General features: G+C 43.4%; 1 protein-coding gene across 1 annotated transcript; it reads right to left on the bottom strand.

The window, feature by feature from the left end:
* Positions 1–9749: 9749 nt before the first annotated feature.
* Positions 9750–16050, bottom strand: ARL14EPL (ADP ribosylation factor like GTPase 14 effector protein like). Its single transcript, XM_049649066.1, has 3 exons — positions 15940–16050; positions 13887–14026; positions 9750–10109 (listed from the first exon to the last, which is right to left on the bottom strand). The coding sequence occupies exons 1-3, from the start codon at positions 16030–16032 to the stop codon at positions 9887–9889; spliced, it is 456 nt and encodes a 151-aa protein (XP_049505023.1). The 5' UTR covers positions 16033–16050; the 3' UTR covers positions 9750–9886.
* Positions 16051–17042: the final 992 nt, after the last annotated feature.

Raw genomic sequence — 17042 nt, 5'->3', positions numbered from 1 at the left:
TCATCAATCATCATCAAAATTCACTTAAGGATGGTTTTTGTGTGTGTGTATGGGGAAAGGAAAGCTCACAGTAAATTATGAAGACTATTGCATTTAAAAAGAATGCTGATCATTTCTCTCTTCGGTATAACTGCTTTTCTTTTGTTTACACAGGATTTTAAGAGGTTTTCCCTTTAGCGTCTGTTTATGTTCCTAAATTGATGAAAGGGGCATAGTTAGTTTTCTTCAGAACCAGTCAGTGCCGCATCACTGAAGATAAAGTGATCCTTCTAACAAGTCAAATAGCCAGAGAGGTCCTAACTGGTCTCAAGAGAGCCCCAGGTCATTCACAGAATTTGTGTGACATGTCACCTAACCTCATTGTTCTAACAACCCATCCTTGGTTCTCTGTCTACACTGGAGAAGTTTCTCCTTTGTGATACAGTCTCAAACAGAAAAAGGACATCGGCAAAAGCTAATAAACCCGAATAAAGTACGCATTTGAGTTAATAGTGATGTATCAGTATAGGTTTAGTAATTGTAAAAAATACTCCAGATTAAGATCTGAGATTTTAAAAACACAGTCCGCCCACTCAAGGAATTTACAAACCAATATGAAATTAAAGGGGCGCCTGCCTGGGTGGCTCAGTCAGTTGAGCGTTCGACTTCAGCTCAGGTCATGATCTCCCAGCCCGTGAGTTTGAGCCCCGTGTCAGGCTCTGTGCTGACAGCTTGGAGCCTCAAACCTTCTTCGGATTCTGTGTCTCCCTCTCTCCCTGCCCCTCTCCTGCTCACACTTTGTCTCTGTCTCTCTCAAAAATAAACATTAAAAAAATTTTTTTAAAAAAGAAATTAAAAAAAAAAAGATATAAGGCGGAAAAAAGTGTCGTGATTGAGGTGAACACAGGCCACTGTGGATGCTCTGAATACACTATGAGAGCCACACTTTATCAAGCTATGCTTGTGCCCAGCATTGTTTGAAGAACATTATTTCATTGTACGTCACGACAGTCCTGTGGGCAGGTCCACTGGAGTGGGTAAGGAAATTCACAAACCTTAGAGGATTTGCATAACTTTCCCACAGTCACTCACTGGTCGGTGGTGGGTAGAGCCAGGACCTGAACACCTTGTGCTAACTCAAGACCTGGCTCTCAGCCACTGTCCTGCTGAGAGATCCAGAAAGGCTGAGGGTATCAAGGAGCTTTACTTTCACAAGGACTCACGACAGAAACGTTGTGATGAATGCATAACAGGAAAGGCTGAGAAGGAACCGTCAGGGAGGAGAGAGGTACAATCAAGGGTTGAGATGGTTTCAAAAACAAAGAGTGTGGCCAGCAGCATCAAACACCAAGAGGAGGTCAACCAACACAATGATATAAAGGTTCTTGGGCTTTAACCACAGTGGGGTCGTTGGGGATCTTGGCAAGGGAAGTTTGGGTTGTATGGGGTGGAGGACTGGAGTGGGAGAGGTGGGGCAGGGGCGGCAATGCAAAGAACATAGTGAGTTGACAAATGAAGAAATAAGTGACAGAGAAGTGGATACACTGAAGGGCGCCTGGCTGGCTTAGTTGGTAGAGCATGTTGCTCTTGATCTCAGAGTTGTGGGTCCGAGCCCCACGTTGTGGGTAGAATTTACTTAAAAGCTAAAAAAAAAAAAAAAAAAAAAGATGGATACGGCAATGTTTGAATATTATTTCTAGAAGCCTGGCTGTTCAGATAAAGGGAGGGGTCAGCAATAGACATCAACTTAAAGAGAGACCTTTTATTTTAATATTTTGTTTTTTTTTATGTTTATTTATTGTTGAGAGGGAGACGGAGTGCAAGCAGGGGAGGGGCAGAGAAAGGGGAAACACAGAATCCAAAGCAGGGTCCAGGCTCTGAGTTAGTAGCGCAGGGCCTGATGCGGGGCTCGAACCCACAAACCTCAAGATCATGACCTGAGCTGAAGTCGGATGCTTAACCCACTGAGCCACCCAGGCGCCTCAAGAGATATCTTTTCTACAACTGGTTTTGCTTTGCTTTTTCTAAGAATGGAGAGACCAGAGCAGGGGTTGTACATGGGCAGTGAGCTGACCCACCTAACTTTTCGTTTCTCAGTTTTGCAACAGCTCCTGATCTTATTTGGGTAAATCCCCTTCTCCTTCTCCATGCTGTCTTCTTGGGATCTTTAGTCTGTGAAGGGTAGGTTCTGATCCGCCTCAGGACCACTCAACGACTTTCCCCAGGGACTCTAAAACTCCAGTGATTGACCCCAGGAGCTGATTCACCCCAACAATGAGGAGGAATCCGGCTCCTACTTAAAAATCTATGTGTGATCTTTCAGCCTGACCACAGGCAATTTCAAAAGCTTTCCCCGGCAGACTTCGGGAGGGAGTTTGCCCACCCCATGGCAGCAGGGTGTGCGGCCAGTGCATTGAATTTGAGGGAGTCACAGTCGAGGACTTGGGCGCCTTTGGCACATGTTCTTGGCACATCTCAATTTCTGGCCAAGTGTCTTCACTCCTTGGTCTCTATGTCTGAGGCTTTGGGTACACACACATCTTCTTTAGGCACTTCGGGAAGGGGCTCCTTACAGAGAGGAGAAGGGAATCTGAAAGACACCTTTCCCCCCTCTGACTACAGTAGCCATTACTTTTCCAGCCATTACTGACTACAGTAGCCATTATCCTAGACCTGACCTCCCCCCCCCCCCAGCTTATCGACCCCAACACAGGGTGTGTGAAACTGCAGAAGCCTTTGTTCAGGGCTCGTTGGCAGCAATTGCCCAGATCCACCTGAACTCAACCATTAGGAAAATGGAACAGGGGGAGTCATGCTTTGTCTGGTTTCAGTCTCCCTCTAAAGGGAGGCAGTGATTAAAAGCTTACGTCTTCTGGGGTGCCTGGGTGGCTCAGTCGGTTGAGCATCAGACTTCGGCTCAGGTCATGATCTCAAGGTTCCTGAGCTCAAGGTCATGATCTCACCATTCGTGAGCTCAAGCCCCGCATCAAGCTCTGTGCTGATGGCTCAGAGCCTGGAACCTGCTTCTGATTCTGTGTCTCCCTCTCTCTCTGTCCCTCCCCCACTCATGCTCTGTCTCTCTCTGTCTCAGAAATAAACATTTAAAAAAATTAAAAAAAAAAAACCTTACGTCTTCCTCTTTGGCTTGTTTGTTGCATTAATTAGCTACTGGGACACCTAACAACCTGCCTCTCCCCCAGCTCACCTGGCAATTGGTCCTGGAGGACAATGCTACCCAGCCCCACAGAGCTGCCTGGGCATCTGTTCTTCCCAAGGCCAGCTCTTGTACATTTCCTTACATGGGATGGACCCTTTTTCGGCTTCAATTAGCCCCAGCTCTTTGTAGTTGCAAAACCCCAACTGTCATAAACATGCCTACATGCTGATCGTGGAAAAACAACGAAGAAACTTAAAAAAGCAAAACAAAACACATATCAGTCCACTGGGTACCTTCACCACCGACAGCTTGAGAGACATGTGAGTTACGCATTTTATCTGAAATATTTTCTAAACTATTTTTCTGCTAAATGCCTCCTGTTTTCAGGGATAGTTCTGAAGCAAAAAGAAAAAAGAGTAGCAAAATAAAAATATATTTACCAAACCTAAAGAGTTGTCATAAATTTGGAGACGTTAGACTAAATGTTGAATTGAACTTTCAGGGGAAAAGAATCCCAAATCTATTTCAGTGATGGAGTCTCTTGTGTAGACTTAAAGTGCCCAAGAATGGCCAGCAGAGGGAGCCAAAACCATACATGTAATTTTTTTTTCTTCTCTACAAACCTTTTAGGAAAATGGGTTATTAAAAACTGCAAAATGCAAATGAGCTTCATTTTCCAAAAATATATGCAAAAATCATAGAAATCATATAATTTAATGCTACTCTGCTGCCAAGTGCTCTATAGAAAATTTTAAAGCTGGAAGGAGATTCTGAATCTCAAGCAGTTCTAAAGAGAAGCATTCCCCCACCCTCCTTCATTCCTCTCTCTCTTTCTCTCTTCTGTCTCTGGGACTTGCTTGCAATAACTCCTGAAAAGTAGGTAATTTGTATTCTATTTCAGCTGACACATTCTGTGAGTTGTATAACAACACATTTTCAATTGCCATTGCAGGAGCATACCGGTTCATACTGGAAACAGATGTGTTGAAAAGAACCTGGAGAGCCTCTAACTCAGACCTCCTAAATCAGGCCTTAGGTATACCTTAAAAAAGAAAAGGAACACGAATCTCAAAAAAAGTTTGTTGAAAAGGAATTTGCTGCAGTTATAAATGTCTCTCCATTTTCTGGGTGGTACCTACACTAGTTAGGGTGTTTGGTTTATAAACAACAGAACCCAATTCGGGCTAATTTAAGAGGGGAAAGGAATTTATTAAAAGGATACTGGTTTGTACTCTCCTTTTCGTAGTTTACAGTTAAAATTAGCGGAAAATATTTTATAGGTAAAATGATGAGTTTATTTTGTGTGACGTAATGTTCACAAATTTGAAAATTTAAATAAAATGGGTTAAAAAACAAACCTTGAGGCCCAAATGGCTTTACTGCCAAGTTCCAGCAAGTATTTGAGGAAGAAAAATGTTATCTAAAACAAAGCCTTCCATAGAAGAAAGGAGTTCCCACTTTTTTTTTTTTTAATTTTTTTCAATGTTTATTTATTTTTGAGAGACAAAGAGAGACAGAGCTTGAGTAGGGGAGGGACAGAGAGAGAGGGAGACACAGAATCCGAAGCAGGCTCCAGGCTCTGAGCTGTCAGCACAGAGCCCAATGTGGGACTCGAACCCACGAACCGTGAGATCATGACCTGAGCCGAAGTCGGACACTTAACCAACTGAGCTACCCAGGTGTTCCAAGGAGTTCCCACTTCTTATGTGAAGCCAGCATTACCTTGATATCAAAACCCAAACAAGGAACTTCAGCTTATAGAAAGTTGGGGTGGATGCACTTTTTCTATTCCTCTAAGTACAGCTAAAAAGGCTGGACATTACATATACAACAAACATAAGATGTCTCTGAAAGCAAGAGATAAGCAGGCAGGTGGATAGGGGCCTCAGACAGGAGGAATGATGATGGGGGTTCCTTTTTACTTCATATAGCCTAGGGTTTTTTCTTTCTTTCTTACACCTTGTATCCCTAGTGCTTAATAAAGTGTCTGGCAAGTAAGAGGTGCTTGGTTAATGAACAAATAAATAAATGAATGAATGGATCTATTAAGCATGAAGGGCTGTTGAAAGCACTATTGAAGAAAACCATTTAAACCCAGTCCTTGATCTCTTTGAATTTATTATATATGACCTAAACATTGGCGAATTTAAAAAGAACACAGACAGGGGTGCCTGGGTGGTTAGGTCAGTTGGGCATTCTACTTCAGCTCAGGTCATAATCTCATGGTTCATGGGTTTGACCCCTGCATTGGGCTCTGTGCTGACAGCTCAGAGCCTGGAGCCTACTTCAGATCCTGTGTCCCCCTCTCTTCCCTTCCCTGCTCGTGCTCTGTCTCTCTCTTAAAAATAAATAAACATTAAAAAAAAAAAACCAAGAACACAATCATATAAAGTGTAAAACAGCTAAAACTACAAACTGTAAACACAAAATCAACTGTTTGTTAGGCATGACTAGTGATGATAAGCCCATTGCCTTCTATAGGATGAAGGAAAAGTACCATAGAAATAGGCAGAATTTTAGGAAATCTGTCAATTGGAAAAAGAATATTCCAAATACAGGATTAAAATATAGAGATTCTGAAAAAGAAACACAGAGTAAAACTGCTTAGCCTGGATCATAAATATGGGCCACTCTCCTGAATGCTCCTGAAAACTGACTTCTGTTGTAGACACCAGGAAGAAGGAAGGAAAAGAAATAAGATAAAAGGATTTTATCTACGGGGTAAGCTAAAGCACTCAATGCCTGGCACATATTAAAAGTGTCAATAAATGCAAGCAATTGAGAAATCCACACATCAGGGGTGCCTGGATGGCTCAACCAGTTAAGTGTCCAACTTCTGCTCAGGTCATAATCTCATAAGTTTGCGAGTTTGAGCCCCACATAGGGCTCTGTGCTGACAGTACAGAGCCTGCTTCAGATCCTCTGTCCCCCTCTCTCTGCCCTTCCCCTGCAGGTGCTCTCTCTGTCTCTCTCTCAAAATAAATAAACTTAAAAAAGAGAGATAGAGAAATCCACATATCCAATGGCACCTGCCTACAGGGCCACTTTGCTGAACAACTAACTGTAGGAGGTGTGGTTGGCAGTGTAGACTATGGGAAAGGAATCCCCTGGGCGCATGCAGCAAATAACCTCTATGGCCAAGCACCACAGACCCACTCATATGTTTCAGTTTCCAAGGCATTATGGAAGAACGATCTGTAATATCTACAACTTCTATACATATTCATGAAGACATATGCCAGGATTGAAAGATAGCCAAGCAAGAAAGAGGAAAATCCTGTTACAATGACAAGACAATTTCCTCGGTTCGTGTCATCAGACAGGACAGCTACATTTCTTGGCTAATCTGAATTTAGTTCAGATCACTAAAGAGCTTTGTTCATTTTGTGATAAAAATTAGACACTTGCAAAATAAATTTCTGACAATTCCCCTAGATTTATTTTTGCCATAATCATTTAGTGCAGGAGCCTTTTAAAAAATGCATAGAAATGGCATTAGATCAAGATGAAATAATGTGGTTTCTAAAAAAGCACTTCATCAAATGTTTTGCTAGGTTTCTATAAAAGCAGTAGGAGGGGTCTGCTTAGTAATCATTCAAATTCTTTATTTTTTGCTTTATTTGGAGAACTTACCAACATGATTTACCAACACACTTTTTAAATCAATACATTTTATTTTAATTAAAAAATTTTTGTTGAATATTTATTTTTGAGAGAGAGAGAGAGACAGAGCACAAGGCAGGGAATGGCAGAGAGAGACAGAGGGAGACACAGAATCTGAAGCAGGCTCCAGGCTCTGAGTTGTCAGCACAGAGCCCGATGCGGGGCTCGAACTCAGGAGCCATCAGATCATGACCTGAGCAGAAATCGGATGCTCAACTGACTGAGCCACCCAGGCGCCCCCAAACCAGTTAAATCAGATTATCTCATCTAATGTTTAAGACTCAATGATAAGAAGAGACCAAAGGTAAAGACACTTTAAGGTTAATTTGCCTTATTTTATTTTTAATGTTTATTTTTGGGGGAGAAAGAGAGACAGCGAGGCGGGCATAGGGAGAGAGAGGGACAGAGGATCTGAAGCAGGCTCTGTGCTGACAGCAGAGAGCCCAAAGCAGGGCTCGAACCCACAAACCATGAGATCATGACATGAGCCAAAGTAAGATGCTTAACCAACTGAGCTACCCAGCTTCCCTGCCTTATTTATTTATTTATTTATTAACATGAAAATAGGACAGCTAGCAATACGGCAGTGTTTCTCAAACTTACTTGATCATTAAGACTTACCTGGGGTGCTGGAGGAAAAAAAAGTTTGGATTTCCAGGCCCCCTCCTTGGAGGCTCTGATTCCTGAGGTTTAGGGTAGGGCTCAGAATGAGTATTATTAAAAGCATTTGAAGGAATTTCATGATCAGGCAAACCAGGGAAATGCTTGGTTTCATGGAAAGAAGACTGACCTACTACTGGGGTTCAAAAATACCAAGAGTGGCCAGGTCTTCTGTGTGTCCTTAACTGAGTCATTTGATCTCATTGGGGCTAAATTTCCTCGCTTGTAAAAATAAAACAACAGCAAGACAGGTTTTAGTCCAAAATCCCCTTGAAGACAGGAACCCACTGGCCTATGCTCACAGCTGGATCTCTGCCTAGCCCAGTTCCCCAGCACAGTACAACCTCTTGGTTATTTGTTGAACAATTCACTAGCTGGACAACATAGAAGATTCCTTTTCAAATTTAAAACCATATGATTCTAAAATCAATAATAAAATAATCCATTTGGTCAGCCATTTGCAAAACAATATTCTCAAAACAAAACAAAATATAAACAGACAAAACAGCTCCCCCCACTCCTTTGACTGGCAGGTGGCTGGTGAGCATTTCAAAGGATCAGACCTGGGTCACTGGGTTTCACGCCTTCTTCACAGGATGGTGACGGCTCAAGGTGATGAAGTGGATGCACTTAGCATCACGTGTGGCTCACAAATGTTAAGTAGAGGCTCAGTAAAAGGGAGTTGAATCTGGAAAACCCAGGAAATTATGTGGAAAACAGAGTAAGTTCTCAGGCCACGTACACAGGAATACCATAGTCATAGCATAACTTTTAGGATTTTTGTTAATTTAGTCCCAAAACATACTGTCAAGTAACAAGTCGAGAATCATTCAGAATCTTCCCTGGCACATGTGCTTGGGACACTGATAAAGAAGGAAAAATAAACCCTGAAAACTCTTGTTTATAACATTTCAAGTTTATTCTAAAATCAAATACTAATTTTTTTTTACATTTATTTATTTTTGAGAGATAGAGACAGAGTGTGAGTGGGAGAGGGGCAGAGAGAGAGGGAGACACAGAATCTGAAGCAGGCTCCAGGCTCCGAGCTGTCAGCACAGAGCCCGATGCGGAGCTCAAACTCACAGACCGCGAGATCATGACCTGAGCTGAAGTTGGACACAACCGACTGAGCCACCCAGGCGCCCCGATACTAAATCTTTTTTTAAAAAAATTATACATTACTCTATTTAAAGCCTTCCATATATTATATTGTTCATATAACTTGAATTAATGGTTCTACAGGTGAAATGCACACACCAGCAGCATCACCTTGGAAATGCGAATTCTTGAGCCCTGCCCCAGACCTAAGGCATCCAAAACTCTTGGTGGGGGACAGCAAAATCAATGATGTAAATGTCTTCCAAGTGGTTCTGTTGCACTCTGAAGTATGAGACCCCTGACTTAGGGTAAACAGGATTCTGTTACAAAAGCAGACCCAGGGGCGCCTGGGTGGCTCGGTCAGTTAAGCGTCTGACTCTTGATTTCAGTTCAGGTCATGATCTCATGGTTCACGGGATGGAGCCCCGCCTTGGGCTCCATGCTGAGCTTGGAACCTGCTTGAGATTCGCTCTCTTCCTCTTTCTCTCTTTTTCCCTCTGCCCCTCCCCCACCCATGCTCTTTCTCCCAAATAAAAAGGAATTAATTAAAAAAATAAAAGCAAATCCAAAGAAGGCTCAGCTCAAAGGTCTGTATAACCTTCTACAATGTATCAGAATTGAAAAAAATCACGTCTACTTAGTCAACTAACCTACAACAACACACTTTTACATAACTTGTTTCCTCCTTTTGAAAAGAATCTTGAAATACTGATCCTGAATTGCAAAGAAAAAGTCAACCACTGGCGTGTAGGATACCGTCATCCCAATTTCTCAATTTTGCAAATAAAATACAAATTTTTCGTAAAAATACTGCCAGGTATTACCAAATTTAATTTTAATGTTATCAACATATAAAAAACAAGACAATACAGTGCAAAGTCACAGAGTGTGGGGGTGTATTTTTAATTCAAGAAGTGAGTCGGACTTGGAACTTGTGGTGTGTAAGGTTGCAAGGGTAGCTAGCTCTTACAAACTTATGATTGTATGTTCTCTGTAAGGAGAGCTCTCAGCTACAGAGTTCTGAACATCTTAAAACTACATCTTCTCAGGTACCAGTAAAGACGAAAGACATTTTTGACTTGAGGGCAGAGACGGAGGTGTTCGGGGGAGGCGATGCTGAGACCATGCACTGTCACCCTTTGGTCACGAGTGAAGGCATTGGAGCGACTGCCCATTCTACATTGTTCTACAGTTTCAGACAACATGAACCTTCAGCATCTTCTCCCAGCATTTCCCCCAAGCCCTAAAATCCACCCACGAGAAAGAGGTTGGCTTCACTGTCAAGAAGAAACAGAAAGAAGAAACAAAGCTGTTCCCAGGGAACAGCTCCTAGTCAGGAACGGGGTATGGCAGTGTGCTGACCACCTCCCCAGATTCGGTGACAATGGCATCATAGACCCACCGACGGTTGCACCGGCACTCGGGCCCACACTTGTTGGAGTTGCACTTGGGACAAGGGTAGAAGCAGCCCAGACAATTCTTCTCCAGGCAATCACACAGATCGACGTCGTTACAGATCAGCCGGCCACTTTTGTCATACTTCTTCCTGACCCTGCCGAGAAAGCAGACGACAGTCCCGGTTTCCTCAGCACGGAGAATGAAGGACTATGCAGCTCACTTCATAAATACAGCCCGTCTATTCTGAGCAAATGTCATCCTCAAGATTACCCAGCCACGCTCCAGAATGTGATATGGCAGTGGTGTTTGGGGAAATTCAGCCAATATGCCACGGATTCCCAACACGGCCAGGCTAGTCACTTTGTTTTCCCAGCATGCTGGGGAACAGAATATTCCACCGAAGCAAATGAGAAAGAACAGCTGAATAAAAGCTTCTTCCTACGAATGCCCCCAATTTTTCTTCAAAACTGTAATCATCCTTGATGAAGTTTTCCCTGAAAAATTGCACTCTTTTTTTCTTTCTATAAAAAAAAAAAAAACACTAGAGGGAGGGGCACCTGGGTGGCTCAGTCGGTTGAGCATCTGACTCTTGGTTTCTGCTCAGGCCATGATCTCAAAGTTGGTGAGTTCGAGCCCCGCGTCGGGCTCTGGGTTGACAGCGTAGAGCCTGCGTGGGATTCTCTCTCCGTCTCCCCCTCTCTCTGCCTGCCCCTCTCCCACTTGTGCATGCACATGCACTCTCTGTCAAAATATATAAACTTTTTTTTAAAGCACTACAGTGAATACAGTTATATTTTTAATAACTCGAGATAAATATTAGAACTGTGCATTACTACGCCATCATCATTAAGAAGAAAGACACACACACGCACTAACAGTCCTTTGCTACCTAACAGTCTCCAGGTACCCTTGCTTCCCTTCCTTTCTGATTTTGTTTCTTACCCAGTGGAAGGAGAGAGAGCAGGTGATCAAGGTGGTAGGATCCGTCATGAGCTAAGTGAAGGCAATTAGTTCTGTACCCGAGGCAAGCAGCGGAGCCCACACCCTGCTCTAAGTGCCCACACTTTCTCTGTCAGCCCCTGCAACACGTCCAGGAGGCAAAAGCTTCCACAAGAATTCTGCCACCCTCTCCAAACAGAGCCCTTCTGAAATAAACCCTTCAAAAGTGAGCCGTGTGAAAGCCTCAGTGTGACAAAAGTGCCTCTATATAGCTTGTATCCCTTATTAACAATTGGAAGTAAAAAATTAACAAGGGCTGGCCCTAAGCTGGTGTGGTGAGACTGTCCACTTTTCTGCTCCCTTTATCCTGAAACAGGCACAGAATCTCCTCTCTTCCGGTTCAGCTGAGTAACGCTGTTTCTTCTTCCTCCCTCTCCTAACAAAGCAGGGGAGGCTGGGGATCACTATGGAAACTTGCTGCCCGATTTTCTCACTTTATCGGGAATACCTTCCAAAGAGGATTTACATCTGGAGTGCTTTGTCTGTGGGATGCACAGATCACCCCCTCCCATGTCCACCAGGAAATTCAGGTGCCAGCAGACCAGGAGATTTAAAATCTAATATGGGGGCGCCTGGGTGGCTCAGTCAGTTAAGAGTCTGACTTTGGCTCAGGTCATGATCTCACGGTCCGTGGGTTCAAGTCCCATATTGAGCTCTGTGCTAATAGCTCAGAGCCTGGAGCCTGCTTCAGATTCTGTGTCTCCCTTCTCTCTTTGCCCCTCCCCTACTCATGCTCTCTCTCTCTCTCTCTCTCTCTCTCTCTCTCTCTTTCAAAACTAAACATTAAAAAATAAATTAATAAAAAAAAATCCAATATGGAAACCGTGGTCATGAAGCCACCAGAGAGCACATACCAGATCTTGTCCTTGTCACCTTGCCTTAACCCAAAAATATTCCTTTGCCTTAACTCTGATACCAACACACAGATTTTATAGTTTCCTGTTCATCTGATGCTTTCTTTTATAAAACTCTCAAATATCAGACATACAAAAGTGTGCAAAACAGGGGTGCCAGGCTGGCTCGGTTAGAAGAGCTCTTGATCTTGGGGTCATGAGTTTGAGCACCATGTTGGGTGGCAAAGATTATTTTAAATGTTTATATATTTATTTTTTGAGAGCACGCAAGCACATGCGCGAGCCAGGGCAGGACAGAGAGAGACAGGGAGAAAGAGAATCTCAAGAAGGCTCCACACTCAGCACAGAGTCTGATGTGGAGCTTGATTGCACGAACCGTGAGATCATGACCTGAGCTAAAATCAAGACTCGGATGCTTAACTGACTGAGCCACCCAGGCACCCAATGGGATTACTTTTAAATAAATAAATGAACTTAAAAAATAAAGTGTGCAAAACATAAATGCACAGGTAAAGAAGAAGAATAAACCAAATCTCCACTTGCCCACTGCCCAGCTTGATAAAAGAGTATTATGGCACTGAGGTCTTCTCCATGGCCCGCCCACAGCATCCCTCAACCCGGCCCTCCAAGAGGAACCACAGCTTTAAGTAATAACAATCCCTTGGGGTCTTGAGTTGGCTCAGTCGGTACAGTATGCAATTCTTGATCTTGGGGTCGTGACTTCAAGCCCCACATTGGGCATCTGGGGCGCCTGGGTGGCTCAGTCGCTTTGGTGTCCGACTTCGGCTCTGGTCCTGATCTCGTGGCTCGTGAGTTTGACCCCCATGTTGGGCTCCGTGCTGACAGCTCAGAGTCTGGAACCTGCTTCAGATTCCCTCTCTCTCTCTCTCTCTCTCTCTGCCCCTTCCCCGATCACTCTCTGTCTCTCTCTCTCAAAAATAAATAAACATTAAAAAAAATTAAGGGGCCCTGGGTGGCTCAGTTGGTTAAGCGTCCGACTTTAGCTCAGGTCATGATTTCACGGTTTGTGGGTTCAAGCCCAGCACTCAGAGCCTAGAGCCTCCTTAGGATTCCGTGTTTCCTTCTCTCTCTGCCCCTCCCGCACTCGTGCTCTATCTCTCAAACATAAATAAATGTTAAAAAAGATTTAACATAAAAAAACAAAATTCATCAACATTGGTATTGTCAGACTAAATGCTGCCTCTCTCTGGAACCTCTCTGCTATACTGATGAGGTTCTGTATCCTGAATGTTCATTAGCCTTTTCTTCATTGTTTGGTTCATTTCTCTCTTTAGATGTTTATCTTTTTCTTATTGACTTATATAAACTCTGGATACTGACCTTCCAAATTATAAATAACTTCTCCTATCCTGTGGTTTGTCTTTCACTATTTTTAAGGCGTATTTTAATGGGCATAAATTTTTAAGTTTTCAAAAAATTTTTAATGTTTATTTTTGAGAGAGAGGGAGAGGGAGACACAGAATCCGAAGCAGGCTCCAGGCTCCAATCCGTCAGCACAAGGCCTGACACGGGGCTTGAACCCCCCAACCGTGAGACCATGACCTGAGCCAAAGCTGGACCCTACATCTTTCTTACTTTTAATCATCTTTCTTACTAAAGCTATTACTCTAATCCAAGGGTTTCTGGTACCTTTAAAAAACTGATTACTAGTCTGGGATTATTGTCTATTTCTTGAAGTTGCTAACTTCCAAATACGTGGGGCAATACTGCACTTGAGAAAAGATATTTTTTTTTAATTTTTTTTAATGTTTATTTATTTTTGAGACAGAGAGAGAGACAGAGCATGAATGGGGGAGGGGCAGAGAGAGAGGGAGACACAGAATCAGAAGCAGGCTCCAGGCTCTGAGCCATCAGCCCAGAGCCTGACTCGGGGCTCGAACTCATGGACCGTGAAATCGTGACCTGAGCTGAAGTCGGATGCTCAACCGACTGAGCCACCCAGGCGCCCCAAGAAAAGATATTTTTAAAACATAAAGAAGAGGCAATCTTTGCTTTGTCCGGGAGAATTCAGGCATGTTACGATCCCGCAAATCAAATACAATAAATCATGATCTTACTTGTATTTTACAGAAAAATACTCATTCATCTTTGACATCCGAGCTTTCTTTTTCTGCTGCCTTGTTTCAGGATTAAAGTCCGCTACCTGTGGTCCAGGGTTTTGAAATGCCAAGCATTTTAACTGCCGCTCTATCTGTTGCTACGAAACAAATAAAATGTATTAGTAGTAAGAATTTGAGAGTTGTTTTATGTTGTATCAAAATAAACTTCCGCCATAATATCATGAAAGCACAGATGTTTTACCTAGAGAAAGAAACAGTTTTATTTGATTCAGTCTCTAAAGATGATATAAATGTCCTCACGTGTAAATTTCCTCACGTTAGGTCATTCTTTCTGAATGAAGAAATCCACAGTAAAAAACTCATATAATTAAAAAAGGAAAACCATAGAAAACAACCCAGCAGGAACAGAATTCCTTTTACACCTGGAAAATACCAGTTGGCTTCTCAAATCTGATGGGGATGAAAGTCAGAATTAGCATTTTATGGAGGGAGAGAAAAAGGGAAGAGAGCCCTTCTGCAACTCTTGGCTGCAGAAACTCAAGGTGAAGGGTCTCAAACCACAATGGGACCCCAAAGTGCACACAGCCCCATCCTCCCCGCCCCCCCTCACCCCGTGTTCTGGAATATGTTTCACAACAATCATGTTGTTGGATCACTTCAAGGCAGTGTGCACACACCTGAAGGATCCACTCTCAGTAAGAGCCAGATTTGAGGAAGAAAATCTTCCTCGCATGGCTTTCTAGAGTGTTAGTGGAGATTTTCAAAAGACTCCATCTGGGGACATTTACAGATGGAAAAGAAATGGAGCCCAATTGAGAAAGACAAGGAACAAAGATGCTTCTTCAATAAATCCTGACACCTTATTTAAAAAATGTGGCACATAGGTCACTAGGGAAGGGAATGCTATTCTGAAGGATTTCAGAAGAATATAATCTCATTGGCCCCAAAACACACAGGCTGTCATACAGAGATGAAATACCACACCTGGAAACAAAAGGGAAACTTTCAAAGTGTGAATTTCAACGTAACAAGTCAGTAACAACTTCAGCCTTGTCTGCAGTTGATTTAGCTTATAATAATAGTCCAGTTTGTCTAAAATAATATAAATATGTTCCTTTAAATTTTCTGGGTTATTTTTTAAGTTTATTTATTTACTACTTTGAGAGAAAGGAGAGAGCACAAGCCGGGGAAGAGCAGAGAGAGAGAGAGAGAGAGAGGGAGAGGGAGAGGGAGAGAGAGAGAGAGAGAGAGAGAGAGAGAGAATCCCAAGCAGACACAACACGGTCAGTGCACAGCCTGCCATAGGGCTTGAATACACAAACCACGAGATCATGACCTGAGCCAAAGTTGGATGCTTAACCCACTGAGCCACCCAGGTGCCCCATGTTTCTTTAAATTTTCATTTTGGTGTGTGTGTATGGGTTTGTTTTACAAACTAGACTGTATGAAACAATTCTGTATTTAGGTATGGCTGTGAAATAAAGACAACTTCATATCGTCTACTGTCATTGTCAGTTCCATGACAAAAGTGTAAGAACACAGACACGAGACGCAAGTTCAAACCTTGGCCACTTGTCAGGGGTGTGCACTGAACAAGCTCCCACTTCTCTAAGCCTCACTGATTCCCTTTGCAAAACGGGGTCACGATAGTACCCTGTGATACAAGTTTGATGAATTAATATGTACCAAGTTTTAGAATCATGACCAGCAGGTAATAGGGGGCAAAAAAAACCTTTAGGGCTTGTTAAATAAAAACACTGGACTATAGTCTCTGAAAATATTTTTCTCCAAGGGGCAGGATTTTATTGCACAGAACATTGGGTTGTAAATCAAGGGAGGTGAGTGGCAGAGAGGAGGTACGTGAAGTGAGACCAGCCCCTCAGAGAGCAGAAAGAAATGGGGGAAAAGCCCCACCCGTATGGAGGAGCAGAGAACCTTCCTGTGAAATCCTGACGGGACCCACCTTCCACCCAAGACCAGGCTCACCTCCGAGATCCCCGAGCTGAGACCTCTCCAAATACCATGAAACCCTAATATCCACTTGCCATACCAGCTGCTTTTGTCCGATCTGACAGTCTTTCTCAGGAGAGCTTTGACCTGTGTGTCCCTCTTGCGTGACACTCTTCTCTGATTGTTCATTCATTTCCAATCACTAAACGAAGGAACTGGGACCGAAAGAGAACACATTAGTATGATATATCTCCAGCAACCTAATCCTGGGACTTTCTGGCTCTCTCACTACATCCTTCTTTCTTTCAAAGCCAGGTTTCCTGCAAAAGCCATCCACTCTCCTGGCTTCTTTTTTTACCCCTCACTCCAAAATCCCATATCTGCCTCCCCCCAGACCACCTGACCAATGCTTTTATCTGCCGGGAGTTCCATGAACAAATCACACCTAACTTCTAACCATTCTTAGCATCACAGACTTTGCTGGAGCAGACCACCCTGGGACCATCCACTTCTCTCTCTCACTCTCTTTTTAAATGTTTATTTTATTTTTGAGAGTGAGCAAGAGAGCGTGAGCAGAGGAGGGGCAGAGAGAGAGAAGGAGAGAGGGAGAGAGAATCTTAAGCAGGCTCCTTGCTGTCAGCACAGAGCCTGATGCGGGGCTCGAACTCAGGAACCGTGAGATCATGACCTGAGCCAAAACCAAGAGTCGGACGCTAAACCCAGTGAGCCACCCAGGCACCCCACTTCTCTTTAAGAGTCTGCATTCTTAGACCCCCATTGTTCCCCCATTACACATAATCCCTTGACAAAAAGTAAGACACGTGAATGTCATATGTCCCCAGTAACATTGTGAAAATCCCATCCGCTCTTGTGGGTTCAGTGTCACCTCTTTGTGCAGATAGTTCCTCAGGGTGCTCTAAAAGCCCTGGCTTCCTCACTCAAGTTTTCTGACACATTTCTAGTACAACATGGGCAAAAGGGAAGGCATCCGGTGTCCATAAAACCCAGCTGCTAACATGCCTACAATTTGCTCTGAAATACTTGGTTGTATACACAGGGTGCCGTTTATGGATGCGTGACTCAGGTGAGGTCAACATGGGATGCTAATCGCAAATTGCATATCCCAGGCTGCTCTGCAGTGTTCTCTCAGAAAGGACCAAGCTCCAGAGGCGGCTCCCACAGCCCTGCGGGTTGTCTTACCTC

Source organism: Panthera uncia (genome assembly GCF_023721935.1).
Source record: "Panthera uncia isolate 11264 chromosome A1 unlocalized genomic scaffold, Puncia_PCG_1.0 HiC_scaffold_17, whole genome shotgun sequence".
Classification (NCBI taxonomy): Eukaryota; Metazoa; Chordata; class Mammalia; order Carnivora; family Felidae; genus Panthera; species Panthera uncia.
This window is presented reverse-complemented; position numbering and strand designations above follow the sequence as displayed.